The sequence below is a fragment of the Daphnia magna genome, unplaced genomic scaffold, assembly GCF_020631705.1.
Source record: "Daphnia magna isolate NIES unplaced genomic scaffold, ASM2063170v1.1 Dm_contigs120, whole genome shotgun sequence".
Lineage (NCBI taxonomy): Eukaryota > Metazoa > Arthropoda > Branchiopoda > Diplostraca > Daphniidae > Daphnia > Daphnia magna.
In genome coordinates this window covers 137,218-156,354 of record NW_025533130.1, presented here as the reverse complement: position 1 = coordinate 156,354, position 19,137 = coordinate 137,218, and the positions used below count along the sequence as shown (strand labels likewise).

General features: G+C 39.9%; 1 protein-coding gene and 2 pseudogenes across 1 annotated transcript; 2 read left to right on the top strand and 1 right to left on the bottom strand.

Annotated features, from left to right (window-relative positions):
* Positions 1-80: 80 nt before the first annotated feature.
* LOC123466847 lies at positions 81-2,799 on the bottom strand (annotated as a pseudogene).
* Positions 2,800-3,520: 721 nt separating this feature from the next.
* Positions 3,521-8,855, top strand: LOC116936005 (zinc finger RNA-binding protein). Its single transcript, XM_045166976.1, is given in 15 exon segments — positions 3,521-3,927; positions 3,988-4,262; positions 4,401-4,458; positions 5,772-5,885; positions 5,977-6,205; positions 6,284-6,363; positions 6,426-6,533; positions 6,606-6,759; positions 7,095-7,202; positions 7,281-7,371; positions 7,443-7,666; positions 7,853-7,920; positions 8,012-8,234; positions 8,304-8,455; positions 8,567-8,855. Coding segments are annotated over 15 exon segments (2,427 nt in total). The 5' UTR covers positions 3,521-3,627; the 3' UTR covers positions 8,810-8,855.
* A 9-nt stretch (positions 8,856-8,864) lies between these two features.
* Positions 8,865-18,026, top strand: LOC116934210 (annotated as a pseudogene).
* Positions 18,027-19,137: the final 1,111 nt, after the last annotated feature.

Below are 19,137 nucleotides of genomic sequence, written 5' to 3'. Positions count from 1 at the left end.
AACCTTCACGGGCAGAACCAATTCCAGCCTTTACTCAACATCATGTCCACTAGGCCCCACATCTGATAAAGCTGCTGGTTTTACGGTTTCCGAAACTGTGTTCTGGATCGTGGCAATCGTAGGAGCTCAGAAGTAGATGCTTGCAGTTTCAGTTGTCTTTTTAGCTGCGTAAAGATACGCTGTGCCTAAAGAAGAAAACATTTAGAGCTCAGTTTATTTATATAAAATAAGTGTCAGGATTGGTCTTACTTCCCATGAAAAAATAAACTTGACGCGCTACATGTCAGTTCTACACATAATTGTGCTTCTCGATGTTTCGCCACAGATCCGACACTCACATCGCATAATGAATTTAGGCAAGCAACGACTCTTGTTTCTTAAGTTCAATTGTCATAGCATCGAAATCATCAGGTGAACTAACTCCAACACCTGATAGAGGTGGAATGTACCTAATATTTTAGAGAAGTATGGTAAAACAATATAAACGAGTAAATCCAACTGGCTTTCAAAACCCAATCGGATGATCCACCTACTTCCTTTATATATAGTCTACTGATATCCTGCCAACATCTTTAAATAAATCAGTAGGGCTACTGCTTTAATAGTGGAGGGTATCGAAATATAAGGTCTATGTAGAGTTCTACTGACTAATAATATTTAAATAGCCTTATTATTTGAGTGCCAGCAAAAAGTGAACGACTAGACTATATACGAATATAGACATTCCAAGACACGATGAGTCAAGTTTAATGTCGGGCAAAGTACAATACTAAGATTTTGCACGTTCATTTTGTTATAAATCGCTCCTGAAAAGCATCCAGACTACGTCGTCAATAACATGAAACGGAAAAGGTGAGGCATTATTTTAATTATTTTACCGAGTTTAATTTTTCTACCTTTTCTATCACATGTTCCATGAGCACCATCAACCAAGATAACAGTGGTCTGTTGTAGGGGAGGGTGGGGCTAGTTGGTACAATTTTTTTATTTCTTCTCTGGTTTCTTTAATTTTTCATATTTTAACACCCAAAAAATTGTAAAAGAAAGCTCAGATATCCAGCTTTCTCGTGCTATTTTTTTATTTGATCTACGTTGAAGAATTCATATCGAAATCAACGTTCAAAAAGCTAAAGAAAATTTGCCTACATGCCCCACTAACGGGGTAAGTTGGCAGTGGTAGTGGGGTAAGTTGGCCCCATGTATTTCAAATACGGATTTCAGTGAAATGTTGATGTTGTAAACAAACTAGAATAACATTACAATAAACAAAAATCCTATAGTTATTTTAGAGTGGGAAACTCAGAAATAAGTTGTGATAACTTACATAAAGATTAATAGCCTTAAATGCAAAAAATTAAAAAAATATACATAATTCAGGCAAACATTTCACAGGTGAACATCGTATAAAGTGAAACACTTAAAATTTGCCAAATTTTGGCCTCTAATGCATACCACTGTTCACCATAAGTCATATCTAGCAAAAATTTCTTACAATTCTTACAAAAAAATCTTACAATTCCCTGACATTTTGACAGGCCATGTACTCTATACATATGCATGTATAATGCCTATGCCGACATGCCCCATGTTGCAATGTATCAACTTGCCCCAACGCGGGGTTTATTCAAATAAAAATTTTTATTACTCCTTTATAATTGATTAAAACAAATCCATTGTTACAGTTCGATAGAGGACACAATTTTCTATAAAACTAATATTTTTTCAAAATTATATGCATACCAAGAAAAGATCAAATTGATGAATACCAAGCACGCAACTATTGTGGATTTGACGCAAAAAATTTTGTTATTTTCTATTTCCTAAACTATTTGGGATAAATTTATAAAACTTTGCACAAATGTGCGCACGATAAACATCTTTGACTATGAATTATTTCAATAAAACCTCTTTCACACAATTTGTCTAAATTAAGAATTGCAAACTTGCTCTCCTGCCAACTAGCCCCACTCTCCCTATATATAGGTAATTGCCGAATAAGATTGCTGAAGGTCTCCTCTTGAAGTTGGCTATCTACGATAGATATAAGACGTCCTCGAATTTGGATAAAAGCTCATTATAGTTAAAATATTATCCGGCAGTTCCCTACAAAAGGCAGCAAAATGGTGTCATGGCATTCAACGAAAAATTATAACATTAAACAAAATGTACCGATCGTAGCAAGCGGCTTGCTTTGCCTAGAAATATACCCCGGTGGGTATATTTTAGAACTACGTTTTCTCGGTTGTTCTATGCTCGTCGGAGTTCAACTACGCGAGTCTTTAGTCAAGAACTTTGAAAAATTCCTTCTTGTTGCAATCCTAAATCAGGCAGGTGAGAAAGTAAGTCTTAAATAGGCTAAGGGAAAATGCAAATTTACCATAGTCTTGTAGTAGTAATTTGCAACAGCGAACTACAACAAGCAAATCTATACCGTCATGAGAACCACTTGTTTGGATGGCTAACTCTAATGGCACACCCAAAACAGGCAGATCATCTAAAAACAAGGCTTTGAAATTAAGTGAAACGAATTGTGACAGAAAAAATAGTACCTTCCAAAGATGTGGGAGGTTTGGTGTTATTTTTTTTAATTTTATCATTTGTATTTTGAGGATGCGTCTGATCTGTCGCTTGCCATGATATAATCAAGTTACGGCGTTCATTTGTGGAAATTCCTCTCGGCCAACGAACCTGTTCGATTGGGAACACGTCAACTGTACGACCATTCTGGCGCAGGAAAACTGCCCAGTCACGGCTAAAAGAATGGCCGAGTTCATTTCGACATGAATTTATTGGTTTCATGTATAAAATCATGTATTCAATACATACTACACAGTTTTAAAATATTTGGTTCGATCGTTTTCACAAGTTAGCCATTATCTATCCACCACTTCCGAATGTCTGGATACACTTTGGCCGTTCAAAATACTATTAGCTGGGAAAGGGACATACGAATGGGGGAGGAGGGGGGTTGGGGGATGCAGTAAGATTGTAACCGAAAACCCTCCCATCCCCACCCTGTTTCTAAGGGCAAAGCAAACGTTTTGGAAACGACTGCGCTTGGGGTTGAACCTTCAACTCTTCTGTTAGTTTGTGAAGTGTAAGCGTCAGGTCATTTAGTGTTTCCAGCAACGAAGATGCCTCGCAATCACCAAGTTCAAGAAGGATACCACCAAGTTCAAGATGGATTTGAGGATTTCGAAGTGGAAGGTGTGCTGAATCGAAGGTAATTGAAACTTTATTTTGTTTCTTTTTTATGTTAAATTAACTCACTTAATTGTATTTTTGTTCTTTTCCTTTTCCCGTTTTAGGATGGTGCGGTCGGGAACTGGACGTTCTAAAGTCCAATATTTACTCAAATACGTTGGGTATGCAGAGGCGGAGTGGACGGACTATGCGAATTGCGGAAATTGTCGGTCTCTGACCAGGAAATTCGTGCGCAACGGAGGGTAAGTGTTTTTTGTGTATTCATTTTTTTTTGTATTCAATTAATTTATTTTATCTTTTTGTTTCAGAGCTGTAACCGTCTACGAGGCTGGACCAGCCGGTGATCGGGGTGAGGTAGTTCTGGACGGGGAAGCCTCGCTCTATTGCGAGGCTTTCCTGGCCAGTGAAGCCTCGTCCTCGGGCATGGGCAATCCGGCCGAGGAAGGTGGGCAGCCGACCGACGAGTCCGCCGTGGAGCCACCGGCCATTGAGGAACCCGTTCTCGTGGATCTACCCGTCTCCATGGAGTTACCCGTCCCCCTGGAGCTACCCGCCCATGTGGAGGTACCTTGCCCCGTGGCTCAACCCGCTTCCGTGGCCCAACCCGATATCGTGGCGCAACCTGCTCTCGTGGTTCAACCCGCTCCTGTGGCCCACCCCGTTCGTGTGACCCAACCCGCTCCCGTGGTTCAACCAGCTCCTGTGGCTCAAGGTGCCGTAGCGGTAAGTAATTGTATTGTAATTTTTATTATTAATTTATGTAAAACTTTTTTTTAAACACAGAAACAGGCTTTGGGGTTGATTTACGAGGGTTTTCGGTTGCTCGGTCCTCTTTTGGGGCACTTGGGAAACCAAGGGCCTAGTCAGCAGGATGTGCAACCGAAACAGAAAGTAAAGCGTCGAAGGAGCGACCTTAATAAAATGAAAACCAGAAAGTGTAATAAGGTAAGTCCATGTTTTATGAATGTTAATTTATTGTTATTTATTTTGGGTTATTTTCTAGTGTCAACAGAAGGGGCACTACCAAAGGGACTGCCCAATTTAAATGATCTTTTTCGGTTTTTTTGTTTTTTATTTTTTTTTACGTGGAACTTGTATGGTTTTTGAAATTGCAATAAATAACGAAGTTTGTCGAAATAGGTGTTTTATCTTTTATTTTACATTGAGTGGTTTTTTTGCATTTTTGTTTGAGTCAGTCTTTTGGAATTGCGTCAGTCGTACGTGTGCAAGATTGGAAAAAGCAGAAGGGACACAGTATACATTGCGTGTTACTCAAGTTTGTTTTTGGAGGATTTACATTTCTACTGATTTTTCTACGTAAGTAATTGTGTTGAAATGATTGGTATTGTTTTGTCAGAGTAATAGAATACATATCAATCAGAGTACATATACATATACATATCAATCAGAGTAATAATAGTATTCTATTACTCTGCTCTGGTTTTGTCTTGACCAGAGTAATAGAATACTGGTGTAGCCACGCTTATGGCGGGCCCTCCCATTGCCTTTTTGGCCTGAAAGTCTTTCTGGCCCATAACGAAAGCGCCACAGCGGCTGTGTTGTGAACTTCTGATGTATTACGTTTTCGCTATGTTTTTGCTCATTTTCGTCGTCTGTACTTCAGAAAGTAAACAAAAAGTGGCTTAATTAATTAGTGTGAAAAAAAGTATGTATAAAAATATGGGTTGTTATAACAATAACAACCCTTAAAACTCAATTCATAGGTGGCGTTACGGTTATGGGACACTTAAATCGATATCTTGCCTCATTTTCTCACAATCGATACGCGAAACTTGCAGCAACTTTTGGGAAAAAATCCGAGAGGGGGAGTTAACATGGCCGTGGCTACACCAGTATTCTATTACTCTGTCTTGACGTTGAACATTCTCTGTTGGAAAAAATGTTTTTGGCAACGTTGCTTGACTTTCACAAAACTGAAAACGTCCACTCAGATGTTAAGAAGCTAGTGCTAGTGCTTCACCTGCCTTGTCAGAGAATCCGCAAATGATATTTTATTCGTTTTAATGGTGATTTGTTATTTGCATTTGCTTGGCTGTTGTTTTGTTCATTTGCTTTTGGTGGATGGCGTCAACTATGATGCAACTACTCGGCAAAGAGGTTGATACCTCTGTATAGGTATTAATGTCACATCGTTACGTGGTTTGCTTAAAACTAGGAAGGCTAAATTTGTAGGCCGTTGTTGTTTATAGAATTTGTTGTTTTTTGTAGAAAAACCTACCATACAAATGGGTTCTAACAAAGAAATTCCTGCATGTAAAGAAATGGTACTAGTGAGGGGTTTTGGGCCATTCGGTGTTCACAAAATCAACTCTAGCATGGAAACTGTGAAGTTATTACCCAGTCTAGATTTAGAATGAGATCTCGGAATCCAATTAGTTTCAAAAGAGATACCAGTTGAATATGGTTACGTGAAAACTCAGATTCCTCAGTTTTGGGAATTGTATAAACCAAAGGTATTTTAACTATGGGTGCTACAGTAAAGCTTTTTCAAAAGCTAGATATTAAGTTTGAATAGTTATTGTTGTTCTATGATTCAATTATTACAGCTGGCTGTTCGTGTTGGAGTGTCAGGAATGGTACAGGAATTAACTTTGGAGACGCAAGCTTTCAATAAAGGATACGGTTCTTTGGATATTCAGGGCTGTGTGCCAGAAGGTGGTGTTTGTGTTGAAGGTTGCCCAGATCAACTAGAATCTGCCATTGATATGAGAAAAATTGGTCAAAATGTGAATGACTTCTGCTGTGATGTAGTTTCATATATTTCAACTGACCCAGGGTGTTACCTTTGTGATTTTGTATTTTATTGATCCCTTCTTGTTGACAGAACTAGAGTTGCCTTTGAAACAAATCTGGTCACGGTGGCGGCAAGGTGGACCGAAAACCCGTGGTCGTTACTTCTCCGGTGGTTTCAATCAGCGTTGGACCAGCAGTACGACTCAACAACTCCTTTACTGTGAAGTTTGCAAAATTTCTTGTGCAAGTAAGCAATAACACTAACCACGTGGTTTCGTACACAAAGAGACGTGTAATTTACGTTTTATTTACTTTTTTCTGCAAGGTCCTTAGACTTACAAAGACCATTTGGATGGTCAAAAGCAGAAGAAAAAGGAGGCAGCCGTCCGTACTGGCTTCCCTATGGTGCGTTATTAATGTTTTGCGTGTGCATTTCTATGTATATTAACCGATATCGGTCAGTTTAGGTTCCCACTCCGAGGACTGGAGCTGGCTTGCACTGTGAACTTTGCAATGTGGCGTGCACTTCTGCAGATGCCTATGCAGCGCACATTCGTGGAACAAAACATCAAAAGGTTTGAATCCGATACAAGTGATCAGGTTGCTATTCCGAATGGGGCTAAAACTTAACTTTTCCTCTCATGTAGGTCGTTGAATTACACACGAAACTAGGCAAACTAATCCTTTCAGCAGAACCACAGTTGATTCATTTGAAAACGGGTGGCGCAACTGGAACCGCACCGGCTACACCAGTTACACCAGTTACTACAACTACTATAGCTACTACAGCCACAATGGTCAGCGCGGTGATCACTACGCTTGCTGTTACCACTACATCCGCCGCAACGGCCGCTACTCCTACACTTACCGTACCTGCACCTACATGTACAACAGCAGTCGTCAAAGTAGTGGCTGCAACGCCTAAAATCAATTTTCTGGGTACAAACTGCTCATTCCGTGATTGCTTATTGTTACGTATACTCATTTGACGCTGTTGTTGTGGTTGCAGGTGGAAACTATTTAAATACTCATGTTGGAATCAAAATCTAACGGATCTGAAAGTGAGGTTGCGCTCGTTACGACATCGACAGTGCAAGCTAACCAGATAATCAAAAAAGAGGAAGTCCCAATGACAGCTGCTGTTGCTACTGAAACGGCACAAGCAGTGGTTGTACAGTGGGAGGAGGAAAAGGTGATTCAACCCGTTGGCCAAGATTACGTTGAAGAATTACGTGGCGGTGATGGTATGATTCGCTTGTTACATTCTCAGTTGGTTAGAAGACGATGATTGACTCGTCGCATGTCCTCCGTAATATTAATAGTCAAAATTACCGGCTTTAATTGTCGGTTCTAAGATTGCCGCTTCTACGATGTCAATGCCAAAGATATGCATCTGAAAGGCAGACGTCTTAGGTAAACAGCTTTTTTGACATTTCTCTTTGAGCCATTTATAATTTACATCATCTGTCGGTCACCTTTTTCAGGATAATGTACAAGAAGAAAGTAGATCTAAATTTGGTGGTAGAAGCCAAAGTTTGGCCGGCCCTGCGTCAGAAAAAGAAGACCATGCCCAGCTGGGAAGAAAGACGGAAACCTAATGAAGGTGGCTGGTAAGGTAATGAAAATTACGAAGAAATGCCACAAGGTTCTTCGTCAATGGAAGATGGAAACCAGCCACGTCCTCCAGCCTATTGGTCTAGCCCATCCCGAGGCGGACTTCGACATAGTGGGATCTCAATGGGTCTACCACCACCACCAGAGGTACACGTCTTATTTCCCCGTTTCTATACAGTCATATCATGATTGTTTGTTTGTTTTTTTGTTTTTTTTTTCTCATTTCTATCTTTGCAGTATTTTCCTTCCGGCTCCTTGCCGATGGGTATTCCTAATCCAGCTATGCGTAAACCCGAATCCAGTGACGATCGCCATGTCATGGCGAAACATTCAGAGATCTACCCATCGGTATAGGTTTCACTTTCTTATTCATTTATTTGTTTACGTTGATTGTTTTTTCAGAAAATGACTAACAATGGAGCATTTGATCGTTTTGTAGGAAGCCGAATTAGAAGCCATACAGACGCTCGTCTCGTCTGTTGAACGCTCATTACAGTTAGTTTCTGATCAGCTAACGCATCAACCTGAAGACAAAACGAAAGTTTCGGAGTCGCAATAATCCAATAACCTTGCTCAATCGCCTGTTCCAGCCGTTGCTGCGCTCGCCGCTTCTCAGGCTGATGTGCCGGTCTCTGTTCCTTCTGTCGCTCCAGCTACCACCCCTACTGCGACCCCCGCCCCAGCGCTTGTTCTAGCTGCAGCAGCCACGAACGGCCCAGCCCAGCCACAGTGGATGTTGAAAGGCGTCATGCGAGTGGGGTTGCTTGCCAAAGGATTACTTTTAAAAGGCGATCGAAATGTTCAGTTGGTCGTCCTCTGCTCTCAGCCACCTACTTTTCAGTTGCTCGACAGAGTTGCTCAAGCTCTTCCAGTCCACCTCTCTGTAAGTAGTTAAGAAATCAGTCAGCAGATAAGAAGATAGATTACCCTTTTTTTTTTAGTTTTCTTTTTTTAAATTTGTTTATTCTAAATTTATAATTCACTTTACGATTAGGTTGTCGCACCATCAATCACGTTCAACGTCGAAACGCTTTCAAATGAAGCAGTTGTCATGGTAAAATCGGTACAGGGTCATGGCCTGGCGGGTGATATTTTGGTCAAGGTCTCGCTTACGTCCCTCGTTGTCAGGGAAGAGCAACTAGCCGCCGCCGCTGCTGCTGCTACCGTTGCTACCAATGGAACGGCTTCTACTGGTTTGTGTTTTTATTTTTTGAAATGTCTTTATTGTTTTGAATGAGCTAATGAAAAGGTAAAGTTTGTAGTGTAGTTTCGAAATAATTGTTTTCCCCCGTTTTCCCCTTGACTTGTGATAACATTCATATATATCTCTGATATATATTCCCCTTAGCTGTTTTGCACATGTTGAATCATGGTTTTGCATGAAAGTTGTGGCCAACGTTCAAAAGCAATAGCAATGAGTGTGCTTGACGTAAACCTAGCCACAAAAAATGAAAAGGATGTGTTGGAAGAATCATCGAAGAGGTAAGAAAGCCAATGACATGTTGTAGCTGTTCTGAATCTAAATTTTTTCTCTTACATCTTTGTTTAGCTATTTTGCACATGTTGAATCATGGTTTTGCATGAAAGTTGGTTATGTCCACTTTTGTTATCCTGTCATCAACACTGATAGTCTTTTGTTTCTAGGCAAGGAATGAAGAGTTTGACCACCAAGCCAGATTGTTCTTGGAAAGAGACCAGGTGTATCGGCACAATGACTTATTACTGGTTATTGTTAAAAAATGTCACAGCCTATGCCAACCTTCACCGTATGTCTATCATGGTCTGAAACACAAACCCACTGTTGTTTCGGGGGTTGGCAAAGTAACACCAACAGTAGTACATCAAAGAAAAGTGAAGGCTGGTAATTCTAATTTTTTTTCAATTTTCTAGTAGTAAAGAATGAGTGATTCGCGTTCTGGCCCAGCAACATGTAAGCTGTTGTAAGGCCTAGAAGGTCGTTCATCTGATCTTGAGTTAGTTACACTAGAAGTGATTCGCGTTCTGGCCCAGCAACATGTAAGCTGTTGTAAGGCCTAGAAGTGCGTTCATCTGGTGTTAAGTTAGTTACGTTAGAAGTAATTCGCGTTCTGGCCCAGCAACATGTAAGCTGTTGTAAGGCCTAGAAATACGTTCATCTGGTGTTAAGTTAGTTACGTTAGAAGTGATTCGCGTTCTGGCCCAGCAACATGTAAGTTGTTGTAAGGCCTAGAAGTGCGTTCATCCATGCCGATAGAATCTTTACTTAGCAATCATTTGAAAATTTTAATGTAAAAGTAAGTAATGCCTTGTTTTTCATTTACTTGTGATGACGAGTTATTCTTCAAGTGGAAGTTGGTGCTTCACCTGCAAGTTGAAGATGGTGCTGGAGTTGGTGCGGGCGCTGGAGGTGTAGGTGGAGGTGGTGCGGTGGCTGGAAAGGAAAATGGCGAAGCAGTGGGATACCAACTTGCTCAGCTGCAAGACCTTGAATATGGAACTATTCTCAAAGTGGGTGGCCGTGAAGTTCTGGTAAGCACTTTCTCCAGTTTAAGCAAAGTTTCGGACTGGATTTATCTTTTGGAAAGATCCAAGATCAAATTTTAGAATCCTTGATTTTATCTGAGACGAGTGTCGGTTAAATTTCTCGTGTAATCAACCAAAAATAGATGTAAAGTCTTCTGGTACTTAAAATCAACCCCTGTTTTTTAAAAATCGAATCCAGAAGTAACACAATTATTTATAACAGCTTTCTTTTAAAAAAAGGGGAAAATTTTGAAATTTAACTGAATGAAATATTACTAAGAAGTCAGGGTGTACCTCTAGAAGTAGAACACCCACCAGGACTGAGAAGTTCATAAGATGTTCTTGATCTTTTAGATAATATTCAGCAAAATGCTAATACCAGTTTTTCTAGTACATGTAGTCCTGAAAAAAATGCATCATATCCGATCCAAAGTGCAACTGAGCCACCACTTTTGAAAGCTTTAAAGTAAACTCTATCAATATTTGACTTTAATTTTAAAATTATCTGTATTTTCAATTAATTAATGAATTTTTTTGTAGGTAGTATAATGTATTTGGGTGTAAAACTTCAGCTAAATAACATAAGAACTGGGAAGAAGAAGATATTTTAACTGTGAAAGACAGAGGAGTAATTCTTAAGGTATTCGAATTTCACATTATCAATCATTCTTGTTAATACCATCGAACTACCCAGTCAGAGCATGGAAGACAAAGAAATAAGTCGAGCAACAGGATTTAAATTTGCCCAGCTCAAATAACTCGAACACGAGAACATCTTAAAAGTTGGCGGCCGCGAAGTTCTTGTAAGTTTCTTTTGTAACTTAAAAATGTCGAAAAGGCTCGTCGTATTTAATTTTTTTTTTTTCTTTTTTAAGATCCAAAATCAAATTATTGACTCCCTAAATATCAGTTGAAATTGTTGTAGTCCAATGCCATGTGGAACCCAATTACAAGCAGATGGGGTATCGTCTTTAGTAAATCCTCGTCCTCCAAGCAAAGAATTTGTTTCGCCTTTTCTTGAAACCGGAAACAAAGACCCCAAGCTCAATTCTATTTCAAACGAAATCAAGCCCAGATATAACCCTTGCCACCCTTCAGCCCTGGTAATGCCGAGACCTACCGTCGATATCCAGGTTTGTTTTCGAATTAAAGTGTTTCTGTTTCTCGAATGTTTCCTTTTTAATAATTTCTTCTAAGTGTAAAGAATCGCAGCGGGGTACGGTCATAGTCGACGTCGTTGTGAAGCCTTTGTCAAGCAAGAATTTGCGTCCTCACCAGCGCGATGGTGTAGTTTTCTTGTACGAATGCTTGGTGGTTTTTCAAAATTCCAAACATTTATGGTGCTATCCTAGCCGATGAAATGGGATTGGGTCAAACACTGCAATGTATCCCACTCATATGGTAATACCATCAGTTTATTACTTCTTCCTGTTACCTGCTTAAAATAATGAATGTTCATGTCAATAGGATTCTTCTCAGCAAGGCCCTTACAATGGACGTCCAACCATTCAGCGTGTTTTAATCATTACGCCATCAAGCCTAGTAAAAAACTGGGACAAGGAATTTCGTCGTACTTGCGCAGCTGCAAGACCTTGAATATGGAACTATTCTCAAAGTGGGTGGCCGTGAAGTTCTTGTGAATACTTGCTGTTTTAATGAGAAGTGCCGCACTGATTGTTCCGTAACTTTGCCGACACTTAGCATACTTTTTATAAGCAAACACTGTTAACTATCCAATCTCTGCAATTGCAAGCAACCGAAGATAAGGAAATGGATGTGTCATGTTGAATAGCTGGTATAAATTTAGAACCAAGTAGTGCAACTGTCAACAGCGGCCTGGTTCCATCGACCTCAATGTTTGAATCTACAGAGCCACGAAGTTCTAGCGCAATGGCTGAGTATTGCATAGGATAGCCTAGGCAGTGTTTGAGCCAGCCTTCCACATTCCGTCCCATCCCCTACGTTTATCATTATAAATCCTACTCAAGCACAAAGTCATCTCCTCTCTGGCACCACGGGCAGTGGTGGAGGATTTGCATCAGGTGCTGGATCACTTGCTGCATTACAGCAAAACCTAAAGGCTCTACTGCCAGCTTACCGTCCTGCCCCTGATTATGAAACAGCAGTACGTGTCAAGTACGGTGACGTACATCTTATTGTACTCAATCCGAGTTCTCCTGTCCAGCAACCAACGTCGGTTGCCGTTCATCCGACCTCTACAAACGCTTTCCGAGCACAGCCACAGCACAATGCTCAACAGCAGTTGCAGATGATAAAAATGTATAAACCACCTCCACCTTATCCATACAGCAAAGTTGGCAGCAATAGCAGCCCTGATTTAGTAGTGGCAGCTATAAATGGGCTTGCGTCTGCCACTTCTGGATCCATGAGCCATTTACCTGTTACTCTAGCTCAGGCAGAAAACTCTGCAATGGTGCGAAATGGTGAGCCCATTTATCAAAATATTCCTTTACGCCAGCCGGGAAGCCAACACAATCTTTCCCCCTCTACCTGCGCCAACACTCAAACTGCTTCGCAACCAGAAGGAAATGGGGTTTGCCTGTTCGTAGCTCGGCTCGATCGGCTGTCATAAATCGTGTTCGAACAGAGTCGCCCTCATCAGCGTCTAAACGGGGGTGTCCCTAAAACGCGAAAGCGAAACGCGAAACGAACAGCGAGTAAAACGCGAAACGCGATGCGAATCAAGATGGTTTGTTTCGCGGTTTAGCCGTTGAATGGTGTTTCATGGGCATCCCTAAAACGCGAAAACGAAACGCGAAACGAACAACGACTAAAACGCGGAACGCTGTGCGAAACAGCCCCCAGGTAATGGGCTGCGAAACACTCAAATATCGCCTAAATGCAACCTAAATAGCGAAACGATTTTGCGAAATCCTTATTTAAAATGCCATTGGATTTGGCATTTCATTTAGAGAAATAAGAACCGCGTACTATTCTTTTTTGAGAACATGTAACCCCGATAAGCACTGTTAGCTCTACGCCAACAACAACTCATGTTTTAAATCTATGGTCCTTTCCAGTCCTTTTTTAATTTGTTGACATTTACTTGAACAAATTCGCGACGAATTGTTAACTTGTATTGGCTAATAGGAAACTAAACCCGACAAGAAAAAAAACTAGCATTTTAAATATAACAATGTGTTTAGAATCTGATTGAAGTAAATGAAATTAATTGATTGAATTAAATTGAGTTTAAACCAAAAAATGTAAAGCCATGGGCTAACTGGGATGTTCTCCAGTGCTCTGACCTCTGAGTGCCTTGAATGGTTCCATAGCATGTTAAATTTGGCCTGAAAAAACTCATGAGACTGTTTGGCTCTGTCAGAAATGTAAAAGCCTTGCCCAAAATTAACTTTCAACACGTTGGTAAAAGCAAATATGTTTGACTTTAAATTACCTGCGATTCCTGCTAAAATTTTCTTTTTTTATTTATTGAAATATTAACATTTCACGCTATCGCCAGCCATCCAGCAGCCTTCTGTTTCGCAACGTTGTTTCGCACTTTAGCATGGAAATGAAACACCATTCAGCGGCTAAACCGCGAAACAAACCATGATCGGGTCGGCCGGCCCCCATAGCAGTGACGATTGTCCTCATCAACATACTGCCCAATCATCGCCAGCACAAGAACAGTATGCTGCGAATAATGGAGGCTATTAAGATGTTTTTTTGAGATCCCGACATTTAAGTTTGTAGCGTCCCTATTTTTTATCTTTGTACTTTTCTATGCGATTACCATAATAAATGTATACCTTAAACATTTGCGTGTGGGTCTCCACGCCTTGCAACAAGCATTATAGTTATTAAGTGTAGACGTAAACTTTATACGCTGAAGAGGGGATGAAATAATTGAACACAACAAAATGGGTATGGTTTAAAAATTTAGTGTATAAACGGGAATTTCATTAACTCATGTCCGAAAAAAAATTAACCTTTTACAAGCCAAATGTTAAAAAATAAAAAAAAACACACAAAGAAAAAAAAAGCTCAACCAACACTCAGGAAATTCCTTGCTATGCCCAACTCTGTAAAAAAATCCCCATAAAGGCAACCCGTTCAGAGTAGTGAGTTGACCACATATTTCAGTGGCCATCTCACCGCTCTTGATACTTAGCCAATACAGGTTAGCAAGGTCCCTTGTAAAAATAATCCCCAATAAAGGCAATCCGTTCAGAGTAGTGAGTTGACCACATATTTCAGTGGTCACCTCACCGCTCTTGATACTTAGCCAATACAGGTTAGCAAGGTCCCTGTTTGTTGTGTTGACTTTTAACTTCTCCCATCGTTGTGTTACCATCTGTTGTTGGACTTCGTGTTTCCACGAGCCGACTGGGATCTGACACCTGAAGCTTGATGGTATGGCTTCATCCCGTGTTTCCATCGACTAGGTCGTTCTCGATCAAAGCCCTGAGAAGGTCTTTCTCCCAAGCGCTGAAAGACAGTCGGCTTGGCATGATCCAGCACGATGGGTGTTCTATCCACGCCTTTCTCTCCCAAACGGTCAAAGACAGAGGTCCGTTTCACAGACACTGGGTGTTCATCGAGTCTGTTATTCCGTACCTTCACCGTTCGTACCTTTGGGTCACTGGGAGTCGCTCCGATTTGTACCGAGAGCTCAACGGACAGAAGCTGTTTGGGTTGCTTCTGCTTGATTGTGACTTCAATGTTCGGTACTGGCTGAGACTGCTTGTTGACGTTCTTACGGTGGACGGAATCACAGCCAATCTCACCCCCTCCCGTGTTGGGTGGCAAGCGGGTTGAAGGGATTGCAATTACCGTCCGACAAACTCTTTTGCTCGAACCATGATCGGAGGACTCGTCGTTCTCGGAGGCAGACCTTTTGCGTGGTGGTTCAGCTGGGCGAGATTCTGGAATAAATGCAGACACCTTTTGATCCCTTTCACATGTTCCAGAATGGACGCTGCCCAGGCGAATGGTGGGTCTCGTTAAACACCTCCGCTTTGCTCTCCTCATCATCCTAACGGCTACAAATGCTGACTCTTCAGTTCGTTTGCGCTTAAGGCAGACAGGAACGAGCGAAAGTCGCTCAAACAATAGACACAAGAAGTCCATTTTGAAAGTACTTGAAAAGGACAGTTCAAACTGAATATTTTTATTTCAAGTTTCGGATCGACTATATGGGGGGAGACCTGAGGGATCCTGATTGGAAAGTACGATTTCGCCACTTTTCCCATTATTTTTAAACAAATCTGATTTTGAAGACATATCCTATTACGAAATAATTGTAATTTAACTAATAACGCATATAGTTCAATAATATTTATTCATTTTCACTAAGATTTGAAAGAATTAATAACAAATGAAAATGCCACAGTACTCTTAACAGCTGTTGAAACGACCGGTTAGAAAACAGAGGGCGTAACGCAGACTTGCCGTGATCGAAATCAATTTTCAATCGCGATCAAACTCAAACTCAAAAAATGATCGATTGATCAACTCATTTCTGCGCTCAAAATTTCTTATTCCACGCCATCTACTGATAATTTGTGGAAATATGCTCCCATAATTTAACTCGCAATGTTTAACATATTTTCGTTTTACTGTACATGTCCGTTTTATTCACCGCTAGATGGCGTATGAAAAATGAAAAATTGATCGCTAAAATGAGTTTGATCGGCGATCAACTCATTCTGAACTGAGTTGATCGCGCGATCAACTTATTTTGAAATGAGTTGATCGCTGATCAAACTAAAAAAATTGATCGATTGGCAAGTCTGGCGTAACGCTCATTGCTTTCGTGCGAAGCAAGACCCAGATAAAGAAAAAGAGAACAGTGATGACAATTTCAACTGTTTATTTCGTGGCAAGATAAAACATTTCAGTCTCAAAATATGCCTCTTCAAAAATACACCTGTTTTTATGGCCGATGGGTGTAGTACAATACAAGGTCATTGCAAATAATTAGATATAAAAAAACAATTTACTTACCATTCCTGCGGAGTCTTTATGGTTGTGCAATAAAGACAAAGATCCTTTCCTTCGAACTATACAGATAGCCAATCTTGGCACAGCAAACGAAACACAAGTTCTAACAAACAGCAAACAAACAGTCTCATGAGTTTTTTCAGGCCAAATTTAACATGCTATGGAACCATTCAAGGCACTCAGAGGTCAGAGCACTGGAGAACATCCCAGTTAGCCCACGGCTTTACATTTTTGGTTTAAACTCAATTTAATTCACTCAATTAATTTCATTTACTTCAATCAGATTCTAAACACATTGTTATATTAAAAATGCTAGTTTTTTTCCCCGTCGGGTTTAGTTTCCTATTAGCCAATACAAGTTAACAATTCGTCGCGAATTTGTTCAAGTAAATGTCAACAAATTAAAAAAGGACTGGAAAGAACCATAGATTTAAAACATGAGTTTTTGTTGGCGTAGAGCTTACAGTGCTTATCGGGGTTACATGTTCTCAAAAAAGAATAGTACGCGGTTCTTATTTCTCTAAATGAAATGCCAAATCCAATGGCATTTTAATTAAGGGTTTCGCAAAATCGTTTCGCTATTTAGGTTGCCTTTAGGCGATATTTGAGTGTTTCGCAGCCCATTGCCTGGGGGCTGTTTCGCACAGCGTACCGCGTTTTAGTCGTTGTTCGTTTCGCGTTTCGTTTTCGCGTTTTAGGGATGCCCTCTAAACGGAGTACCAATGACTCGACGTCCAATTCTGTCTCCAATTTCCATCACTCGTCGTCGTCGTCAGCTAAGTCTGCAAATACGGATGCAACTCTCGTCAAAGATCACCTGGTACTTCCATAACTTAGTTTTTAACTTCATTACATTTTTTAAATATTTATATGAATTTGTGCAAATGTATCATCTAATCTAATGTGTCGTCTAGTGTCAAGAAATGGAATCTCGGTTGGCAGATGGCCAACTCCTGTTGGAATTTGAGTTAATTCCCAGACGTAAGGCTGGTGCGGATTTTAGCATGGCGGTTCATCCAGATAACCTCTGCCGCAACCAGTATGAAAAGTTTTTCATAAGTGAATCGTACGAATGAGTAACTAAGTCATCTTTTCCTAAGGTATCAAGATGTTTTGCCTTACGAAGAGAACAGAGTTAAGTTGACACCTAGCCGAGACAACCGAACTGGGTACATTAATGCATCACACATCTCAGCTGCCGTGGGGTCGGCTCAGCGCTTCAACATTGCAGCTCAAGGCCCACTACCATCAACAGTGTCTGATTTTTGGTAGATGGTCTGGCAGTTTGACGTCTATGTTATTGTCATGCTAGCCGATACTACTTCTAGTAATAATGGCGGCCAACAAACCCCTTCTCTCAACACCAAATCGGTCAACACGTTGAGAAGCCATGTCAGCCATAGTAGTATGAATGGCTACAGTGGATTTACGTATTGGCCACAGCAAGATGCTGCTACCTTAGAATTTGGTAAAGTATTGTTTACAAAAATCATCAAATGGCTTAAATTTTTAAGTAACTTTTCCTATATTTATTTTTAAGTATAAAATAACTTGACAAGTTAGCAAACTCTCTGCCGGACGTCAATCTATCACAAAATTGGATGTAATTCACTTGCCCACGTCTCAGCAGCGTAGCATTTGGCATCTTCAGTATTCTGACTGGGCTGATCATGGATGCCCAAGAGACGTGACCTCTTTTGGGTTTGTTGAAAGTCCTATTATTTGAACTATCCTATTTTCTTATTGTCTTTGGTATTGTTTTGTTTTTTATCATTGTATAGTGTATGTGTATGTTTAAAGTTAACCCGTTGGCTGCCACCCATTTTGCTCCCCCCCTTTTTTTTTTAGTTATTTTTTGCTTTGTTTTCTTTTAGGATGTCACCAATACCAAGGTAACAAGTTTTGAGGACTTCTGTCTGAAGCGTGAACTGTTGATGGGTATTTTTGAGAAGGGATGGGAGACTCCGGTTCTTAAACTATAAAAATCGAAGTAAAATATCATATTAAAACGTGCTAGAGATAATAAAGAATATCAAAAATAAGTTTTATGTTTATTTTGGTGTATATTAGTAACCAAACAACGTACCCAAAAATTCTGTTTTTGGCCTTCCCCCCGCTAAAATGTCATAAAATAAAATAATTAATTACGTTCTAAGTTTTCAGCGGATTTACATAAATTTTACGTCAATCGATAGGTATTTAAAAGGGCTATCTATTTGGTGAATTTCATGAAAAAATATTGAAATGGAAGAAAATTCCAAATGAAAGAAATTTTTTGCGTTTAATCGATCAAGCGCAATATTGTACCTAAGCGACAAAACGCAAAAAATTTCTTTCAAATGGAATTTTTTTCCATTTCAATATTTTTTCATGAAATTCACCAAATAGATAGCCCTTTTAAATACCTATCGATTGACGTAAAATTTATGTAAATCCTATTCAATTGTTGGTTGTTGCCCCGGTCAACCTAGTGGGATTCCGATACCTGGAAAAGGGAAAATAAAAGAGTGATGTCAGGTCTATAACATTAAAATTTTGTGAAATAAGTTACCTGTTTGATAAGTGTGTTAATTTTTTTACAATGCCACAATAGATTACCTTCTTAATCAAAAAGTGTACTTCCCAACGTGGATGGAAAACGCAGCCAACACACTGAATGCAAATTTAAAGCTTTGGCTGAGTAACACTGTAAAAATTTTATACATTTCACTAATCCTAAATAAAATTCGTTAATTGGTAAAAAATTCATTAATATTACCTATCAAATAATAATATATTCTTACTTCTGTTCTAATGTCAAATTTGTTTCGTAGGTCTAAAAGAAATAAAATACAGCAATTTTTTTTTTCACTAAAAAGTTTATTCTTTTTAAACATATATATAGATTTTAAAAATACAAACACAAATACAACTCACTTTAAAACCAAATAAAAAAAAAAAAAACAATAAACATAAATTTTTGACAGCTGTAAGCGTCCATTCGGTCAGCTGACGATAGGCGTCGTCTGGACGATAAGTGTCTCTCCCTATTGCCCAAAAGTGACGGCGCAGCTTTGCCATAGGCTTCGTCTCGGCGTGCGCGACCAACCTGCCTGG